Below are 21,496 nucleotides of genomic sequence, written 5' to 3' on the forward strand. Positions count from 1 at the left end.
TAAAATGGGTTTTTTTCTCTAGTTGCTTTCAAGGTATTTGTCTTTAGTTTTTGGCAGTTTGATTATGATTTGTTTGGTAGTAGATTTTTTGAGTTTATCCTGTTGAGATTCACTGAGCTTCTTTCTTTTGCCAAATTTGAAGGTTTTTTTTGCCACTGTAATTTCAAATATTTGTTCTGCACCACACTTTTTCTACTGTCTTTCTGAGACTCCACTGACACAAATATCAGACCTCTTTCATAGTGCCCCAAAGGTGTTTGAGACTCTGTTCATTCTTATTTTCCTCTGCTTGTTCAGATAATTTCTATTGATCTATCTTCAAATTCATGAACTCTTCCTCTGACAATTCCATTCTGCTATTGAGCCTATCTGATGAGTTTTTTCTTTTTTGCTTTGGTTATTACATTTTTGAGCTTGAAAATTACAATTTGGTTCTTCTTTATGTCTTTTATGTTGTTTTCTGAGATTTTCTATCTTTCTATTAATTTCAAAAATGTTTTTTTCTTTGTGTGTTGGAGCATTTTTATAATAGTTGCTTTGAAGTCTTTATCAGATAGTTCCAACATCTTTGTCATCTTGGTTGTGTCAGCATCTATTTGTTGTCTTTTCCAAAGCAGATTGAGATTTTCTTGGTTCTTCATATGTGAAGTGATTTTGAATTAATATCATGGACATTTTGAATATTAAGTTATGAGACTGTGGATCTTAAATCCTTTGGAAAATGTTTAAATTTAGTTTTTGCAGGAATTTGCCTTGGTTTGGTTCAGGCTACAAGTTTCAATCAATTTTCTGTGTTTTATAGTTTCAATGTCAATTTGTTTTTCACAGCCTTTGCAGTACTATTCAGAGATATGGGACATCCAGTGGCCAATCTGGTGGTTTATCTTAGAGTTCAGTTCTCAGAATTTATGGTGTACTGTTTAGGGTCAAATCCATGTAGCTCAGGGTGAACCCAGGAGTTCATAAACAATGTTATGAAGTTATTTTCCTGAGCTCTCCCTCTTCACAATTTACTTGGTGCTTTATAGTCTCCTAGAGCTCCTTTAATTAGTGTTGGATTTGGTTCTGATGCAGTTGAATTCATTGGAATCAGCTGGGTCGTTTGAAGCTTGCTTTTTAAAGCTTTTTAATGATGATCTCAGAGCAGCTTTTATACTAATTTAGCTCTACTACTAAGGCAGCATTCTTCAGATGAGTCTACTGAATGCCCCATGTATTATGAGATCTTTTTGCTCTGGCTGATGGAATCACAAATCATTCTCAATTCTTAGTGAGCTACAGGAAATGTTCTACCTACAATTTTCTGGTAATTCTTTCCTTGTCATTGGGTAGTAATCCTCTCATGTATGTGCAGATTAATACTCAACCAAAGAGTTAATGCTAATCTCCAGAACTCAGCAGTTCTCTCTTCTTTGGCACTCTACTCCCATATTCTAGATTCTTTGCCCTTCCTCTTATCTCTTTCCTCTACTCATTCAGACCATCAAGCTCTGTTCAGGTTTTACTTTCCTATGCTGTGGCATGGAAACTACATCCAGACAGTAAGCTGGTGCAGTTGTAAGGTTTCCAGCTGGATTGTTTACCTTCTTTAGAGGATTACTTAGTCCTGTGCTGCCTATTGTCCAATGCCTGAAAACTGTTTTTTTCCCCCCCACATAAATTGTCCAATTTTTTAGTTATTTAAGGCTTGAGGGTAAAGTTGGCCCCTATTGCAATGTCTTAGCCCAAAGCAGAAGTGTCAAAGATTTTATTTTTTTACCCATTCACTATCCTATTTCTTTTTCATAGAACCTAGAGATCCATGTCACCATCTTTAAAGATTTCCAAACTTTTTACACCTAAAACTAATACAATGTTATATGGCAACATAAAAGAAATGAATTAATTTCAAAAAAGATTTCCAGACATTTAAAATCCAAATATTTTCCTTTACTTGTTCATTTTAACACACACTAAACTAAGAAACTTTCTGTTTTTTCTAAGTGAAATGACTTCATAGTCAAGATTGTACTGCTACTCTGTTGAAGTTTCTTGGTTTTCTTTGACTTATTTGATGAGCTCATGGAGTTGTTTTGAGGATCAAGTAGTATAACATTTGAAATACTTTAAAATGTGTTATTCAAATGTAACATACTATTCTGAGCCATCAGGTGGACTTTATAAATGAAGCCCTAGTGGACATTGTATTAATATTTTTCTAAAGATATTATTTATATAAAAAGTTATTCCCCCCCCCCCACAAGTACTGAGAATCTTTAGGAGAGTAAATATTTGTATTCTGATTTTATAAATAAAAATTTCCCCACTACAACTTCCTTTTAGTTTGGTATGCTCATAATTAAGGGATTTGTAACTGTATTGACATAACAGCCTATTATCTTTCAAAATTGGCAAAGAGTGGGGAATGAGAACTATGTGCTTTAGGAGGCTATCACTTTTGATTCAGTGTAACTTTGAATAGCTCTGGATGGAAGAATTTAAATATATTAAACCAGAAGATTATATTTAACCTAGTTAATAGTTCAATCTTTTGGTTACCACCTCTGTAATTTTTTTAACATAGTAACTTTATGTATTTAAGCAACTGATAATTTCTTGAATAGCTTTCATAAGGACTTAGTTTTTTTTTTTTAAAAGAACAATTTCAAATTGTACAGGTAAATGAAATAATTAAATATGTTTCTCTTGCTTAGCAATTATGGAATGGTCAGGCTTGGATGAATCTCCTTCTAACAGAAAGTTATCAAATATATCAGAATGCTATCTACAATATAGGAAGAAAAGCACTTTATCTTCCAGAGTGTTTGAACCATCATTATTCCCAAAGTTAAATAAAAAAAACCTCCAACATCATAAAATTATGGAGGACAATGATTACCTTGAATTTAAAAGATCAAAAAATCCTTCGCAAATAAAAAAATTCCTAAATGGGGTTGATAGCAGTAATATAGGATTCCAGGAACCATATCCAAAGGATGGCATAAACTTTAAGAAATATTCAGAGAAGATTGAAATTCATGACTCAAAGTCTATACCACATAACTTGAAGAGTATTACAAGCCTCAAAAAGTCTCTGGATGAAAGTGATACTTTTAGTATCCCCAAACTTCAGAAGCCAACTGTGAGAAGGCATTCCAGCCCCCTAAAACAGGTTTCATTTAAGGAAAAAGCTACAACGAATGCTCTGGGTCAGTATCATATACGTAAGTCAAAATCTAGCTCCTTGAGTTCTTGAGTTATCACCAAAACAAGCTGAATTAATCAGTTAATAGATAGTTGTATGCATTTCAATTGTCAGTACTTTCGAGTAACTGCCACTTCTGGTCTATAGGCCAATGCATATAACACTGTGGTTTTGATCATTGTGCCTTTCCAGATGCTCCCTTTTTCAGATGGCTAACTTTGACCAAGAAGCTTATTTGTGATTAACTGGACTCACTCAAGTTCCCTAGAAAATAGAGGGCCTGTTTTCTTTTGGAAATAGTTATTTTATAATTTATTTAACAAAGTATGTAAGGAGTCTATGTGAAATTTTTGCTCAGGTTCCATAATTTAAATATATGATATCCATATCCAGTATAATATGATAATACTTCAGATATTATCTCTTATGGATGTGGGAACATCAAGAGAAAATTAATATTAAACATCTCAGCCGCCCAGGGCTTTATGGACTTCCTCAAAGGTGAGCAAGGTTTCCCAACCAATATATGTTTTATTCCTTCTATGGTACCTCTATCACAGAAATACTGTGTGTGGAACTCCTTCCTGTAGTCCTTAGCTGAAGTTACTTAGGTTATGTTTATTTTTTTTTAAAGAAACGTAGTGATCTTTTTATTGCATTTCATATTACATGTAATTGCTAAAATGAGTGCTTAGTGAAATATTAGTGATTCTTATACAGCAATACATGTTTTCAATAACTCAGTTGAAAAGGGAGTGTGCTCTATTAAGGAGGCACAATGATATTTATTTTGATTCCTTTACCAGTGCACTACTATTACTCTGTGCCCCATTCCTATTTCTGAGTTCTTTATATTCCAGGAAGAATTAAAACCCTGCTAAAAGAATAATGGAGTAGTAGGCATTTAGCCATTGAGTAGAAGAAGACTGTGGAAGAAAGTGGTTATCTATCTTCCTGGTGTCACTAAAATCAAATCACCTACCATTGCTGTACTTAATGTTCTGTGCATAGAGAAGTGTGAAATAGTTTATCTGATAACTTTTCAAAATAAATTGGTGGTAATTTAGCATCTATGAAATGTGACTGTCACTTGATTTACATTTTAAAAACATTTTTAACTTTTCATTCAAAATCATTAAATAATTTTAAAATCATAATAATTACACAAAAGTAAAGACATTCCTATTTACTCCTCATCTAGTGTTCCCACGTGTTAAGATCTTGTATAACCACAGTAAATGCACTAAACAAGGAAATTAACACTGATACAATATTATTTACTATTCTGAAGACCTTATTTGATTTTTTTCATTTGTTCCATAAATGTTCTTTGTCTGGTTCAAGGTCTCATCCAGGATCACACATTACATTTAGTTGTCATGTGTCCTTAGTCTCCTCCAATCTGGGATGGTTTCATGACTGTGACACTTTTGAAGAGTATTGACTAGTTATTTTGTATAATGTCCCTCATTTGAAGTTTTCCTTGTATTTCTTCATGAATAAGTTCAGGTTATGCATTTTTGGCTGGAATACCACCAAAATGATATTGTACCCATCCCAGTGCATGACATTAGGGGGCTTATCATGAGGCCATGTATATCTGCTTCTAAAATTTTATGATTTTGAAGTTTGTGAACTGAAAGCGTGGTAGACTAAAGTGATGATGGGGAGGGGAAGAACTCTCATTTTTTGCTTGGAATCCTAGAATTTGAACACATTGATGTTTTGATCTCTTGAACTCATTCATTATATCTTAATCAGAACCAAGCAGCATTGGCTGAGCCACTTGAACAAGTTGTTCCTCCAAACAAGTAGTTTATAAGTGTTTATAGAATTTTCAATATTGTTTTCTGTTTGAACTATAAAGGAAGTATTTAGATATAATGTAAGATACAACAGAAATATGAAGAAAAAAGCAGTCCTATGAAATAATATTAAGTAGATAAAATTGCTTTCTGACTACTAGATAAAGATTTTGGGTGCTAATTGTTGCTTAAGACACATAAATTCTGTTGCTGAATAGTACTTTACATTTTGTATATTTAGAAAATATCTGTGAAGCTATCAGTAAACTCCAAGAAAATTACATTGCTGCAGAAGAACTTAAGTCTATTTTGCCTTCACTAGGAATTACTTTATCAGACAAAGTGTTCAAGAAGATTGTGACAGACACTACTCAAAATGGTGAGACTAATAATGCCAAACTTCTTGAGAAAATAGATACTTTTATGGGACAGTTTTAAATGATGGAATAAGTTCTCTCAACTAGGAATGGAGCAGAATGGGCTAAAGAAGATTCTAAAAGAACAGATATAAAAATGGAAAGTAGTATATTAAAAAAAGTTCCTGGAAAGTCTTACCTAATGGATTGGTTTGGAGAAGCTAAGCCTTTTGTATCTCAATTGTTTATGTAAGACTCCATGACTATCCCTACCTATGTCTGCTAGTATGGGACAGGTACTGGGGAAGTCTGATCCAGTTGTAGGGAGGTTCAGGCAGTAAGACCACAATATCCAAGGGGTACAAAAATCTCTAAGCAAATAGCTTAAGGATCCAAGAAGAAATAATTGAAGATTCCAAAATGGAGAAGGAGTGCTACAGCTAGGAATTTAGGGCTAGTGCTACTTATACAAGTAGGCAGGCAGTTAGCATCTAGATGATGTTAAATGGCACATCCCAGTCACCAGCGTAAATTCAATGCAGAGTTTAAGTTTCCAGGAAGGGTTGTTGTATTAGAGAAGTTGTTTTATCATTAAAAACTGTCCATAGCAGAAGTTCAGTTGAGGAGAAGGCAGAGGCAACATTTTGGGGAAAGAATGACTTGGGAATATGTTAGAAATGAATTCTTAGAACCTGAGCAAAATTTCCTAGCTAAGGCAAAGAGAAAGAAGATTTGATTTAAAAAAATATCTAAAGAATAGGTGCTACTAAAATTATTGAGCTCTTTATGTTGCTTATCAGGATTGGTATAAGCACTATGAAGGGTTTGTACCTAAAAATAGATAATTATTTGGATTAGCTGGATACTAGGGGTAGAGATGGGGACACTTGGGTATGTAAGGACTGGTTAGTATTGTCAAGGTATCTTAATGGATAGCATATTGACTGGGTTTTCATGATGGTATGAAATAGACTCAAATTTCTCATGGTCCTTCTGTATGGGCACTTTTCCTTTTTCCTATATCTATCAAGAACTAAGTACCTAATCCAGTCCATTGCACTTTATAGTAGATATTTAAAAATTGTTGAGTAATTGTTGAAATGAACTGACCTAATTTAGAAAGACTCATCTAGGGAAACAAGATATGACGACTCAAGAGGATGATGATGAAGTGAAGGAGAATTCTTTCATAGCTGTATTAAAATATGAATTTACCTTTTATGCAAAAACACAACAGAGTGCATAATCCAACTCTTTATTTTACAGAAAGTGGAATGGTGAACTTAGATGACTTTATGAATGCTCTCGCCATAGACCAAAGTCTTCCTGAATATCATGGTAGGTGGGAAGTTTATTTTAAAATGATTTGGAGGAAAGAAGCAGTTAGGTTGAAAAGAGTTAGGTTCAACTGAACTGAGTTTGCTTTTCAGATAGAGACTTAATAGTCCTGAAATCCTCAGGCAAGCCATTTGCCAGTTTTTTAAAGACTTGTTCTGGGGCGCCTGGGTGGCTCAGTCGTTAAGCGTCTGCCTTCGGCTCAGGTCATGATCCCAGGGTCCTGGGATCGAGCCCCGCATCGAGCCCCGCATCGGGCTCCCTGCTCAGCGGGAAGCCTGCTCCTCCCTCTCCCACTCCCCCTGCTTGTGTTCCCTCTCTCGCTGTGTTTCTCTCTGTCAAATAAATAAAATCTTTAAAAAACAAACAAACAAACAAAAAACCAAAAAAAACCAAAACAAAACAAAAGACTTGTTCTATCAAGGTAATAATAGCTAACTTGCTTACTTCACAGAGTTGTTAAGTGGATTTTAAAAACTGTACTATATAAATGTACAGTAATAGTAAGGTAATGAGATGAAATAGGTACTTAGCTCCATTCTTAGCAATTGATGGTTGATTTGATTTTTAATTTTTTAAAAGATTTTATTTATTTGTGAGAGAGAGAGAGACAGAGAGAGGGACAGCACAAGCAGGGGGAGTGACAGGCAGAGGGAGAAGTAGGCTCCCCACTGAGCAAGTAACCCAATGCAGGACTCCATCCCAAGACCCTGGGATCATGACCCGAGCCAAAGGCAGATGTTTAACCAACTGAGTCACCCAGGTGTCTCTGATTTTTAATTTTTTATAAGGAACTTGTTTGAATGAAATACTGGTTTGGTTTGCCTTTGTTTTAGAGCATTTCTGAAAGCAGTTCTATTGACATACAATTTATATACATAAATTTCACCCATCCAATTTTTATGAAATTCAGAGTCCTACAACCGTTACCACAAACCAGTTTTTAAAATTTTTGCTTGCAATGATTTTATTTTTTATACAAATAATTAAATATTTTTCAGCAAGATTAAAAGAAATGGAAGATAATAAGGCTTGCTCTTTTTATTTCCTTTTATTTATTCATATGCTAAAGAAGAAAGATAAGCTTTTTGTCTCTTCCCAAAAGATTTCTCAGATAAGGAAAAATTAATCCAAAGGAAAAGATTTTCTCTTATACTTAGATAAAAAGTCTCATGTTAAAAGCTACATTATCATTTGTCGTTTCTGATGAATGTAAGTGCTTTAAGTGTCTGGATTTCTTGAAGACACTATTAGCAAATCAATTTCTTGAATGCTTCACCGTGCAATCATTTTTTCACCAACTCAGTCATTGTTTCATTGCTGTTTTTTGAAGTAATGTCTTGGTCACAACTAACTACCCTCCCCCCCGCTGCACCCTTTCCCCATTATACTATTTTTGTTTTTATTTTTTTTAAAGATCTTATTTATTTTTTGACGGAGAGAGAGAGACAATGAGAGAGGGAACACAGCAGGGGGAGTGGGAGAGGGAGAAGCAGGCTTCCCGCGGAGCAGGGAGCCCAATGAGGGGCTCAATCACAGGACCCTGGGATCATGACCTGAGCCGAAGGCAGGTGCTTAACGACTGAGCCACCCAGTCGCACCCCCATTATACTATTTTTAAATTTTATTTTTAATTGTATTTAACACATAACAAAATTTACCATCTTAGCCATTTGTAAGTGTATAATTCAATAATGTTAGGGTTAAATATATTCACACTGTTGTACCACCAATCTCCAGAATTTTTTCACCTTGCAAAACTGAAACTCTGTACCCATTAAACAACAACTACCCATCCCTGCCCCTCCAGTTTCTGGCAGCCATCATTCTACTTTCTGTTTCTGTGAATTTACCCACTCCAGATGTTTGAGTGGAATCATACAGTATTTGTCTTTTTGTGAATGGCTTATTTCACTTATCATAATACGCTCAAGATTCATCTATGTTGTAGTGTATGTCAGAATTTCCTTCCCTTTTATTCTAACTAATATTCTATTGCATGTGTATACCATATTTAGTTTGTCCTTTCATTCATTAATAGACAGTTGTGTTACTTCTACCTCTTGGCAGTTGTGCCTAGTGCTGCTGTGAATGTGGGTGTGCAAATGCCTCTTTTGAATTCCTGCATTCAATTCTTTGGAAATTGGACCAGAAGTGGACACAATCCAGTTTTATAACATTTCCATCATTCCTAAAATTCTCTCGTGCCCATTTGCAGTTAAATCTCTACCTACATCCCCAGACAACCACTTATCTACTTTTTTTTTTTTAAGATTTTATTTATTTATTTGAGAGAGAACAAGCATGAGCGGGGTGGGAGTGGGGAGGGGCAAAGAGAGCGGGAGAAGCAGACTCCCTGCTGAGTAGGAAGCCCCACCAGCGGGGCGGGAGGGGGGTGCGTGGGCTCCATCCCAGGACCCTGAGATCATGTTGGAAGCCGAAGGCAGATGCTTAACCGACTGAGCCACCTAGGCGCCCCACTTATCTACTTTCTATCTCTATAAATTTGCTTCTTTTTTTACATTTAATATAAACAAAATCATATAACATGTGGTCTTTTGTGCCTGACTTCCTTCACTTTTTTCACTTTCATTAGCCATTCATAGGTCTACTGGCAACAAATTCTCTTAGTTTTCCTTCATCTGAGAACATCTTGATTTCCTCCTTATGCCTGAATATTTTTTTCTGAGTACGGGATCTTACGTTGACAGTACTTTCCTTTCAGTACTTGAAAAATATTGTGCAAATTTATTCCAGCTTCAACTGTTTCTGATATAAATCCTGTCATTCAGATTGGTTTTCTTTCCCTACAATGTTTTTCCTTGGATGCTTTCAAGGTTTTTTCCCTTGTCTTTAGTTTTTAGAAGTTTAATTATGATGTTTCTTGACATGGATTTCGTGGGATTTATCCTGTTTGAGGTTCACTTTTTTTTTTTTTTTTTTGGATCTATAGGCTAGTGTTTCTTGCTAAAAATTTGGGAAATGTTCAGGCATTATTTCTTTGAGTACCTTTTTAACCGTGGTCTCTTTCTCTTCTTCTGGGACACAAATGTTAGATTTTTTTTTTTAAGGGTTTTTTTTTTTTTTTTGGAGACAGCGAGCTAGCGAGTGGGAGCATGGGCAGAGGGTTGGGGCAGAGGTAGAGGGATAAGCAGACTCCTGGCTGAGCAGGGAGCCCGATGACAATGTGGGACTTGATCCCAGGACCCTGAGATCATGACCTGAGCTGAAGTCACATGCTTAACTGACTGAGCCACCCAGGTGCCCCATTAGATTGTTTTTTTATTCCTACAGGTCCCTGAAATGGTTCATTTTTTTGGTCAGTTTTCTCAGTGTTGTTCATTGGGTGATTTCCATTGCTGTCTTTCCATTCATTGATTCTTTCCTTTCTTTCCTCCCTTCAGCTCTTGAGTTGATCCACTGAGCCTTTTATTTTAGTTACTGTATTTTTTAGTTATGAAATTTCCATTTGGACTTTGTGTGTTGGTGTCTGTGCAATAGACAAAGCACACTGCTTTCTCAGTCTTCACATACTGGCCTTGTACAGAAGACCCTCACCAGTCAGTCCAGCCGTATATTCTCTGGCCTCTATGGACTTTTTCCTTCTCCAGGCTCCAGGACTGACAAGACACATGCTGGTTCTTGAAAAGCTGTGGTGCTGGATGCATGGATAATCTCTTTCCCTCTCCAGGGGGAAACTAAGAGCTGGGATTTTTAATTTCCTCTGCTCAGCAGAGGGGAGGATCACTGGCATCTACCAGCCCAAGCCACCACCTTTATTTTATCTAAACAACTAGGCTGTGCTAGAATCATCAGAGCTCCAAGCCTGGCAAGACAAGAGCAAGTCTTCTGGGGAGGCCTTTTGGAAAAGTTGGACTGGTGGATGTCTGAACCAGTGGCTCCTTTTCCTTGGGTGAAGCTGGGAGCTCTTCTGGATCATATGGTGCTGCACTGGGGGGCAGGGTCTCCAGCTTTTGTGGGAGGTTTTCCCAAATCTTCCTACCAGCTTCAGTGCATCTGGTTTTGTCTTCTCCTAGGGTGTAAGAGCCTTTCAGTTAGTTTCTGGTTTCTCACAAAGGGAATTTATTTTTGAATTTCTGCTGAATCAGTGTGTTTGTGGGAAGAAGGGTCCAAGACTTCCTACTCAACCATCTTGCTGATGTCACTCATCAGCTGTTTACTTTTAAATGAGAATTTCTTTCACCTAAAAATTCCTTTCACGAGATAGGAACATGTATCTTGTTGTACATATTTATATATAAGAATCATCTTTTTTTTTAAAGATTTTATTTATTTGACAGCGAGAGAGACAGCGAGAGAGGGAACACAAGCAGCGGGAGTGGGAGAGGGAGAAGCAGGCTTCCCGCGGAGCAGGGAGCCTGATGCGGGGCTCGATCCCAGGACCCTGGGATCATGACCTGAGCCGAAGGCAGACGCTTAACGACTGAGCCACCCAGGCGCCCCTAAGAATCATCTTTTTAAGAATCATCTAATTCAGACATCATTTTGATGATCATTTCTTTGTTTAGCAATCCATAATGATTTCCAGCGACTGCCTAAAGTTGATTAACTCCTGATAATGGCTTTAATGCCCTCCACTGCCCAACTTCCTCACTTTACCTATCCTAGTCTTCTATTAGAGGAAGTCTATTTGAGTTTAAGTCGTTCCAAAGTTTACACACACATACACACACACACACGCATGCGTGTCTATCAACCCCCTTAATAATTCTATATATTTGCAAGTTATTTTAAGAAAGTTTTCAGGGTGCCTGGGTGGCTCAGTTGGTTAAGCGACTGCCTTCGGCTCAGGTCATGATCCTGGAGTCCCGGGATCGAGTCCCGCATCGGGCTCCCTGCTCAGCAGGGAGTCTGCTTCTCCCTCTGACCCTCCCCCCTCTCATGTGCTCTCTCTCATTCTCTCTGTCTCAAAAAAAAAAAAAAAATCTTTAAAAAAAAAAAAAAAAAAAAAAAAAAAAAAAAAGAAAGTTTTCATTGCAGTAAAAATTTACCTGTTTAAATTTAATGAATGGAATACTGCCCAAATTTGTGAAGCATATATTCCAAAGTATTATAAAAAGACATGTAGGATAGTTATTTCTAAGTAATAATATTTATATACACAGAAGATAAACTAAGATAAATTTACTAAAGACTGAGCCATGTATTGCTACGAAACCTTACCACAATTCATCATTTGGGATTGAGGGTTTTCTACTTCTGTTTCTGCTACTGAGAAACAGACTGCTAGGAAATTTTAAATTATTAGAGAATTAAATGAGGAAATTGTATAATATTTTTCTTCCTATGCATTTAAACTGCAATTAAATTGGCACTTCCTTAAATAAAGAGACTATAACAAAGTAGAATATATTTTTGGCTCTGATTTTGTACCTTGTTGGTTTTCAGTATTTTTTTTTTTTTTTAAAAGATAGTGTGCTTTATTATTTTTTTTAAAGATTTTATTTATTTGAGAGAGAGAGAACACACGAGAGGGGATAGGGTCAGAGGGCAAAGCAGACTCCCTGCCGAGCAGGGAGCCCGATGCGGGACTCGATCCAGGGACTCCAGGATCATGACCTGAGCCGAAGGCAGTCGCTTAACCAACTGAGCCACCCAGGCGCCCGGTTTTCAGTATTATTAAGAATTCCGGTAATTCTTTTTATACATAACATTTCTAAAGTTCTTGTTTGTTAACTTAGTGTTAGAACTAAAATTCATCTTACTATTGGTGTTTTCTTTTTGACTTATATTTAATACTTAATAGCATACTGCTTTATTTTCAGTGTTGACTGATATCATTAAAGCCATTGATAAAATTAAAGATGAAAATATGGACTGTGAGGATCTGAATACTTGTCTTCAGGGTTTTGGAGTTTACCTTTCTAAGCCAGAATTTGAAAAGATCACAGAGTTGACTGAAGCTAATGGTAAGTGATATATTTTCAGGAAAACTGGGTTTACACATATGAAAGAGGGTCATTTGCTATTTTTTCTCTTCAGAATAATGACTTATTTTTATTAGAATAAAGATCATTAAAATTAAACCAATACAGAAAAATACTCAAAAGTACAACAAAACACACAAAATCCCATTACCCAGAAATAACCAGTAATAACCATCTTTTCAGACATTTTTTTTCCTATAGGCAAACATGCAAACAAAAAGAAGGATTTCTGATTTTCCTTTCTGACAAGGTAGACGTCAGGACAAAAGGCATTAAATGGGACAAAGGACTCTGTATTATGTCAAAGCCCACAATTAATAATGAAGGTACTAGTATTGACCCTTATAACTAGCTAACTTTGTTATAGTTATGAATAACTAACTTTGACTAGTTTCACCCTTATAACTTAGCAACAACTTTTCTAAAGGGGATGGGTGGTAGTGAGGTAGACAAATGTGTGGGGTTATAGGTGAAAGGCGAATAGCCATGAATTGATAATACTTGCAGCTAGAGGGAGAGTAAATGAGCTTTTATTACAATATACTTTTTATTTTGTGTATATTTAGAATTTTCCATAATAAAAAGTAAAAAAGAAATAGGAACAAATATAAGATATGTAAGAAAATGATAAGACTTTGTGAAGACATTATAGAATATCTAAATAAATGGGAATATATCCCATATTCATGGATTCAGAGACCCAAGAAAGTCAATTCTCCTAATTAATTTATTTATCCAAAACAGTTCTGTTAAAACCTTTACTTTTTTGATGAGTTAATTCTAGTGTTATTATTATAAAGGCCAAGAATAGCTAAAACACTCTTGAGGAAAAAAAAAAAAACCAACAACATGTGTATAGGGGTGTGTGAGTGCTGTTGGAGGGAACTTGCTCTCCTGGATGTCAAAACTCATTATAAAGCTAGAGTAAGTGAAACAGTGTGAGAATGGCACCGGGATAGAGAAATTGACTGATAGGACAGGATAAGAAACTTCCAAACCTATCCACACATATATATGGAAACATATATAATGAGGTGGCTGATCACAGGGGGGAAAAACACCATTTAATAAATGGTGCTGGAGTAATTAATCATTCAAATGCAAAAAATGAAATCAGATCCCTATCTATGTATCATATTCAGTAATAATTTCCAGACGTGAACAGTAAAAGTTTTAGAAAAAGAGAAGAACATTTTTCTGGCTTACAGTTAGGAAGGATTATTTTTATTTTTATTTATTTTTATGTGTGTGTGTGTTTTTTTTTTTTTTAAGATTTTATTTATTTATTTGACAGAGAGACACAGCGAGAGAGGGAATACAAGCAGGGGGAGTGGGAGAGGGAGAAGCAGGCTTCACGCTGAGCAGGGAGCCCGATGCGGGGCTAGATCCCAGGACCCTGGGATCATGACCTGAGCCGAAGGCAGACGCTTAACCAACTGAGCCACCCAGGCGCCCCTGTCTTTTTTTTTTTTAAAGATTTTATTTATTTATTTGACAGAGAGACACAGCGAGAGAGGCAACACAAGCAGGGGGAGTGGGAGAGGGAGAAGCAGGCTCCCCACTGAGCAGGGAGCCAGATGTGGGGCTCGATCCCAGGACCCTGGGATCATGACCTGAGCCGAAGGCAGACGCTTAATGACTGAGCCACCCAGGCGCCCCTAGGAAGGATTATTTTTAAGAGACAAAATCACTAACCAGAAAAAAAAGATTGATAAATTTGACTACATTAAATTAAAGACTTTTCTTTATTAAAAGATAATACAAACAGAATGAAAATACAAGCCACAAATGGAGTGAAGATTATTTGCAATACTCGTAACAGCAAAAGATCATTGTGGAGAATATAGAGGGAACCCCTATAAATTAACAACCCAATAGAAAAATGACTAAATTACAAGAACAGCCATTGCCAGATGAAGGAACACAAGTTGCTAATAATCATATGAAAAGACTCTCAACATCATTAGTAATTAGGGAAATGCAAAATTTAGGTCACAATGAAATATCTTTTTATACCCACTACACTGGCAAAAATTAAGAAGTCTGTTAATTTAATTGTTGGTAAATAAGGCAAAAGTGGTAAAAGAACTTTGAAAAACATTATGTAGTATTTTGAATGGTTTTCATACTTCATGACTTAGAAAATCCACATTTAGCTATAGATCTCAGAAAATCTCTTGCACTGATATACAAGGAGACATGTTTAAGAATGTTCATGGCAGCACTGATCTTAATAGCAAACAAAAAAAAAAGAAAAAATAGAAAAGAACATGATCAGTGATAGAATATATAAATAAGTTGTGGTATTTGCCATTGGTGCATAATGGAATACGAATTGTGTATACATTAGTGAAAACAATATACTATATGGATGATTCTTAGAAATATATTGAATGAAAAAAACAAGTCTCAGATTGCTATAGCAATCTTTTTTTTATCGAACAATGGACAATTTTTATCGAACTCTAAAACAAAATTAAGGAATAGTTTGTTTATCCTGTTTAAAATTATATGTAAAAAAACAAGAGATTGGTAAATTTGAAAAATTCAGCAATGCTCTCTCTGTAGAGAAACAGTAGAATGGAATGGGAAAAGCACAGAAGCAGATGTAGTGGTATTAATAATGTTCTTCAAGTGGATGGTGGGTTCAGTGCTTCAGCTGAAACATATGTGTATCAAATAGACATTATCAAAAATAAGGGAATCTATTGCTTTAGAAATTTATATGTTCCTCTTAGTGAATATAAATCTTCATTAACTCTATCATTCCCCCAGAATTTTTTAAAGTCTCATTTTTTTTTTTAAGTCACTAAATATTTGGGTAAGAATACAAAGTGATTTGGTGCTCCTTAAAGTAAAGTTTTCAAAGATATTTAATCTTGGGAATAGGACAATAGGCTGTGCCTTATATTTCATAGATTAGAATTAGAATTTTTTTTAAAAAGTGGGATAAGCAAAGGAGTAGAGTTATCAAAAGCTCATTATATTTATATAAAACCTTTAATGTGGCCTTCGAAAATTCTTAGAGATTGTTTTATCCATTCTAATATTGGGATATTATATATAATCAAGGAGAGACATTTTCTAAGTATAACATGACTATTAAAGTGTTTAATAGTTTAAATAGTGTACTGGAATAGAGACAGCGATGTGAATGGTAGCCTGATGTGGAAGAAACCAGAAGTTGAAAGAGCTTACTTCTGATCTCTGATCTTGTATTTCCTTTTGTGACCTTGGGAAAAAGTCATGATATCTATCATGTATAAGTATTTTTTCTAAATATGTAAAATAACATACTAATTCTTCACCTACATATCTTAGTGAATTGTTGCAAGGCCAAGTCAAGGTCATGTAAGTTAAAATAAAAAATGTTGTACACTTGTGACTAGGAGGATTTTGATTAATTTTCCTGGCAATTTTCAGCATTTACTTTCTCCCTGTAAGTTGAATTGCTTTTTCTCTTATACCCTTATATTTTTAGTGATATTAGCTGATGGTTATGATTATATTAACTCCCTAAATAGAGAATTTATTTTACATAATTCAATATTTGTCCTAATAACTTAGTACTTGAAGATAATGAAAAAAATGTTCTTTTCCCTTTAGAAACAAAAAAGGCGAATTTTAAAGAATTCGTTGATATAATGATGACCAATACGGAACGCTTCTCTGAAAAATTACGTATGTAAGAACATCATATTTTATGCTTTTAGTGGACCAAATGGTGTGACAGATTTTAGAAGAATATAATATACCAAAAGACATCCTACAGGTTATCAGGCAAATAAATGCCTGGCTTACTGCTGATATGTTTGGCCTTAATCTTCTCCAGTAATGATTCAGAACAACCTCCACATGCAAATGAGTTGAAAGCTATCATAATCTCACACTTACTATAGAGAGTTAGAACCATGTATATAAAATTCATTTTGGGAAGAGCCAAAATGTCTTCCCAATTTGGGGAAGTGATGCCATCTAGTGACTATAGTTGAGTACTCGTAAGCAGATTTTCTACTTTAAGCTGTATTTTTTTTCCATTTTCCAATTTATTCAGTAACATTTATCGAGCCATTGTTATGTATCAGACTTTATGTTAAGCTGTGAGTGTGGTAAGCTGAGAAAGACAGTCTTTGTCACTCAGAAGCTCACTCTAAAGAAATATAAGGTCAGGGGCGCCTGGGTGGCTCAGTCGTTAAGCGTCTGCCTTCAGCTCAGGTCATGATCCTAGGGTCCTTGGATCGAGCCCCGCATCGAGCCCCGCATCGAGCCCCGCATCGGGCTCCCTGCTCTTCGGGAAGACTGCTTCTCCCTCTCTCACTCCCCCTGCTTGTGTTCCCTCTCTCGCTGTCTCTCTCTGTCAAATAAATAAATAAAATCTTAAAAAAAAAAAAAAAAGAACTATAAGGTCATATATGTATATTTTAAATGGAGTGAAGTTAGTACTTTAAAAATTGGGGTTAGGGGTACGTAGATGGCTCAGTCGATTAAGCATCTGTCTCTTGATCTCAGCTTAGGTCTTGATCTCAGGGTCATGAGTTCAAGTCCCACACTGGGCTCCATGCTGGGCGTGGAGCTACTTAAAAAAAATTGGGGTTAAAAGTAGCATTTTGTTATTTTGTGCTTGGTATTGAGTAATAGCACATTTTAAGTAAGTTATTTTACCTTATAAATCCATTTAATTTGTTTTCTATACGAGGAAACAATAGATTAATTGGATGAAGAGATTATTTGCATTGTTAGTTACTTCATTTTTCCAAGGAATTTCAGTTTCATGGAGATAAAAAATTTTATTAGCACAGAGTTGTATAGTATAGTATCTTATTTGTATCTGTAGTTATATTTCCTTTCTCATTTTTAATATTGCACATTTATGTTTAATGCTTTTCCTTTTTTCTTCATTTGACTGCTCATATCTTCATCAGACTGCTTATTGGTTTTGTATACCTCCTTGGGACCTTCCATCCATCTACCCCTCTACTTTCTCCTTACCCACCAGTCTCTTCCTGTTTTCACTTTTCTTTCTTAGTCAGTTTAAAATCTCTGGTCTGTGTGTCTCAAATACCCTAAGCTTTCTTGCCCCTTGGTTGCACCTAGCTAACAAAACTCCCAACCCTGCTTTCTCCTGTGGCTGACAGCATTTCTAGAGAAAATTATACAGCTGAGCAGATTGAATAGAATGCCACTATAAGGTCTTGATCATCAATGTCTGATGGCCTTTGACACTGCCTAGGAATTATGGAATTGTTCCTCCCCAGTTAGCTTATTTTTTCACTCTCTGAAATAACTATTTAAAATCTCCATTCTCTCGAACTTCCATTCCTACCCCCAACCTCTACCCTTCTCACATTTAGCAGATAACTTTGCCTTTATAGGGAAAATAGAAGCCTGTCTCTATTTTGAGGACATTAAGATATTTCCAAGTATTTTCTTCTAAAAATTTTTAAGTTTTTCTTTTTCATATTTAAGTCTTCAATTCACCTGAAATTGATTTTTAAGTATGGAGTGAAATTGAGATCCAATTTAATTTTTTTCCATAAGGATAATTAGCTATGACAGTTTCATGTTAATTCTTCGTTTAGAATTTTTATATTAAATAAATAATTTGATTTGGAACCCAACACTCACACATGATAGCCTTGGGATTTAGGTTATCATTGGAGATTTATTCCCCCCATTCATACCTCAGGCAGAAAACAGCTTTCTTCTTGAATTCCTAAAAAGGTGACCAAAGTGTTTTTAGTCATAATTTTTAGATGGGAAGACTTTTCAGCATCCTGGTTTTGAGTAGGCATCTCAATTATAATTCTAGACTTGTCTGTACCACATAATAACAATAATTACTACTAGTACTCACATTTATTGAGTGCTTTCTATGTGCCAATACTGTTCTAAATACTTTTTATTTATTAACTCATTTAATTCTCATATCAACTGTAATATTATGTTTATTTTATGGATGAGAAAACCACGACATAGAGGTTAAAAAAGTCATATACCTAGTCTGTGGTAGAGTTAAGATTAGAACTCAGGTGGAGCTTAGGCTCTTAACTTCTACATTATACCATCTGACTGCTATGGCATCAGCTTAGGCACACACATAAATCATATTTCTTCCTCATATATGATGATTTCCCTTTCTATTGAGCTTAGCATTCAGTTGTTTAGCCCCCAAAGTTAGGAGTCATTCTTGATCTTTTTTCCCTTGTGGCCCTAGCTCCACCAACCCCTTCCCTCATTCAGTTCATTTCCAAATATTATTTTTAGTGATATTTTAACTTAGTATAGAATATGTTTTGTGTTGGAAATTGAAGGAGAATGTGGCTATCATCAGAATACTATATTGCCAGTTCTCTAAAAACACTCATTCAGGTTTTGACCTTGCCGCCCATACTAGCTTTTTTTACAAAAGTTAAATCTCATTTTGTTAAATCTAATCATCAAGTTTTTGTTTTCATCTTGTTTACCTCCAGCAGTTTTTTTACTTCAAGTATCATTTACATACAGTGTTATGTTAGTTTCAGGTGTACGGCATAATGATTCAACCATTCTTATGTTTTAATTTAATATGTTTATTCAAAATTTTCTCTTCTTGTGGGCACCTGGGTGGCTCAGTTGTTAAGCGGCTGCCTTCGGCTCAGGTCATGATCCCGGGGTCCTGGGATCGAGCCCCGCATCGGGCTCCCTGCTCAGCAGGAAGCCTTCTTCTCCCTCTCCCACTCCCCCTGCTTGTGTTCCCTCTCTCGCTGTGTCTCTCCCTCTCTCTCTGTCAAATAAATAAAAAATCTTTAAGGGGAGCCTGGGTGGCTCAGTTGTTAAGCATCTGCCTTCAGCTCGGGTCATGATCCTGGGGTCCTGGGTTCGAGCCCCACATCGGGCTCCTTGCTCAGCGGGAAGCCTGCTTCTCCCTCTCCCACTCCCCCTGCTTGTGTTCCCTCTCTCACTGTATTTGTCTCTGTCAAATAAATAAATAAAATCTGAAAAAAATTTTTTTTTCTTGTGTTTTCTGTGACACTGTAATCTCCTAATTTTTCTTCCATCTTATTGGCTCTTTCTTTTTTAAAAAAATTGAGATTTAATTGACATATAACATTGTGTAAATTTAGCTGTACAAAGTGCTGATTTGATACACATATATTGCAATATGATCACCACTATAGTGTTAACTAACACCTTCATCACATCATGTAATTATAAAGTAATTATCATTTCCTTTTTTGTGGTGAGAACACTAAGATTTAGTCTCTTAGCAACTTTCAAGTATATAATACAGTATTGTTAATTATAATCACAGTGCTGTGCATTAGATCCCCAGAACCTTTTCATCTTCTAATTATAAGTTCATACCCTTTGACCAACATAGTCCCAGTTTCCCTACCCCTCAGCCCCTGGTAACCAGTATCCTACTCTGTTTCTGAACTCTGCTTTTTAAAAATGTAATTAATTAACTAATTAATTAATTTTTTGGAGTTCTGCTTTTTAGATGTGAGACCTTACAGTGTTTGTCTTTCTCTGTCTGCTTTATCTTACTAAGCATAGTGCCCTTAAGGTCCATCCATGTTGTCACTAATGTGAAGATTTCCTTCTTTCTTGTAGCTGAATAATATTCTATTGTAAAAATCACTCATCTTTTTTGGTCTTGTTTGCTGGCTGCTTCCTTTATGGCTGACTTTTAAATGTTAGTGTGATCCCAAAATCCATTCTGAGCCTCATTCTTTAAGCCTCTTCCTGAATAATCTTACTACTTTAAATAATATCTCTATCCTTTTGACTCCCCATTTATCTCATACTTAATATGTATAAAAAGGAATTCTTGCTCTCCAACAATCTTATTCTTTCCCTAGTCTCTGTTACCTCAGTTTTTGACACTACTAAACACCCGGTTGCTCAGTTATTGAACCTAGCAGTTCTTCATGGCCCCAGGCTCTCCTTCAATTCATCACTAAATACTCTCAGCTTTGGCGCACCTGGCTGGTTCAGTTGGTAGAGCGTGCAACGCTTGATCTCTGGGTTGTAAGTTTGAGCCCCACATTGGATGTAGAGATTACTTAAAAATAAAATCTTAAAAAAAATATTCTCAGCTTCATTCTCAAAACACATCCTTTATTTTTCCACTTCTCATTATCTTTATCACTATTATCTTTATCACTATTACCACTTCTCATTATCTTTATTACTATTACCACTATTTGAAGCCACTGTCATCTTTTTCTCTGAACTACTACAGTACCTTCCTAACTGCCTGATCTTCCAGAGAGTCCATTCTCTATACAGCAGCAGAGTGATCTTTTACGCATTTGTGATGAGATAATTTCACCCCCCCACACACACATTAAACCTTCCATTAAATTCTATTGGAATTTTTTAAAAAACAAAATTTCTTCCCATGGTCTGCAGTGGTAGACTGAAGAGAAAGTAAGATCCAGGGAAGAATTTTGGGGGGGGCGATATAGAGCAAAAGCTATTTAATTCATGTTTTTATCAATTGGACTTGTTTATGAATTCAGACTTCTATAAATCTATATAGTTCAATGCAAATTACTCTATAGTGGTTATTCAGGGGTGGGGTCACCATAAGTTCTAGAAATGTTTCAGAATCCTCAAAGACACACTAATTTTGGTGTTAAATATTTTATTGTATTTTAATATTTGAAAATTGGCAGGGACGCCTGGTTGCCTCAGTTGGTAGAGCGTGGGACTCTTGATCCTGGGGTTGTGAGTTCGAGGCCCACATTGGGTATAGAGATTACATAAAAATAAAATCTTTAAAAAAAAGAAAGAAAATTGGCAACCATTTATGCTGTATTTGTTACTCTTCTTAACCATAAAAACCTTAATTCCTGACTAGTCCAGATAATAGTTTACTGTACT

General features: G+C 35.7%; 1 protein-coding gene across 1 annotated transcript in view; it reads left to right on the forward strand.

The window, feature by feature from the left end:
- EFCAB13 (EF-hand calcium binding domain 13) overlaps positions 1-21,496 on the forward strand; it is a 93,828-nt gene that overhangs the window by 52,394 nt on the left and 19,938 nt on the right. The window contains 5 exon segments of the mRNA XM_021678370.1: positions 2,694-3,188; positions 5,231-5,368; positions 6,612-6,683; positions 12,467-12,610; positions 16,235-16,309. Of these exon segments, the coding sequence (XP_021534045.1) occupies positions 2,694-3,188; positions 5,231-5,368; positions 6,612-6,683; positions 12,467-12,610; positions 16,235-16,309 (924 nt within the window).

Source organism: Neomonachus schauinslandi, chromosome 15, assembly GCF_002201575.2.
Source record: "Neomonachus schauinslandi chromosome 15, ASM220157v2, whole genome shotgun sequence".
In the NCBI taxonomy this organism is placed as follows: domain Eukaryota; kingdom Metazoa; phylum Chordata; class Mammalia; order Carnivora; family Phocidae; genus Neomonachus; species Neomonachus schauinslandi.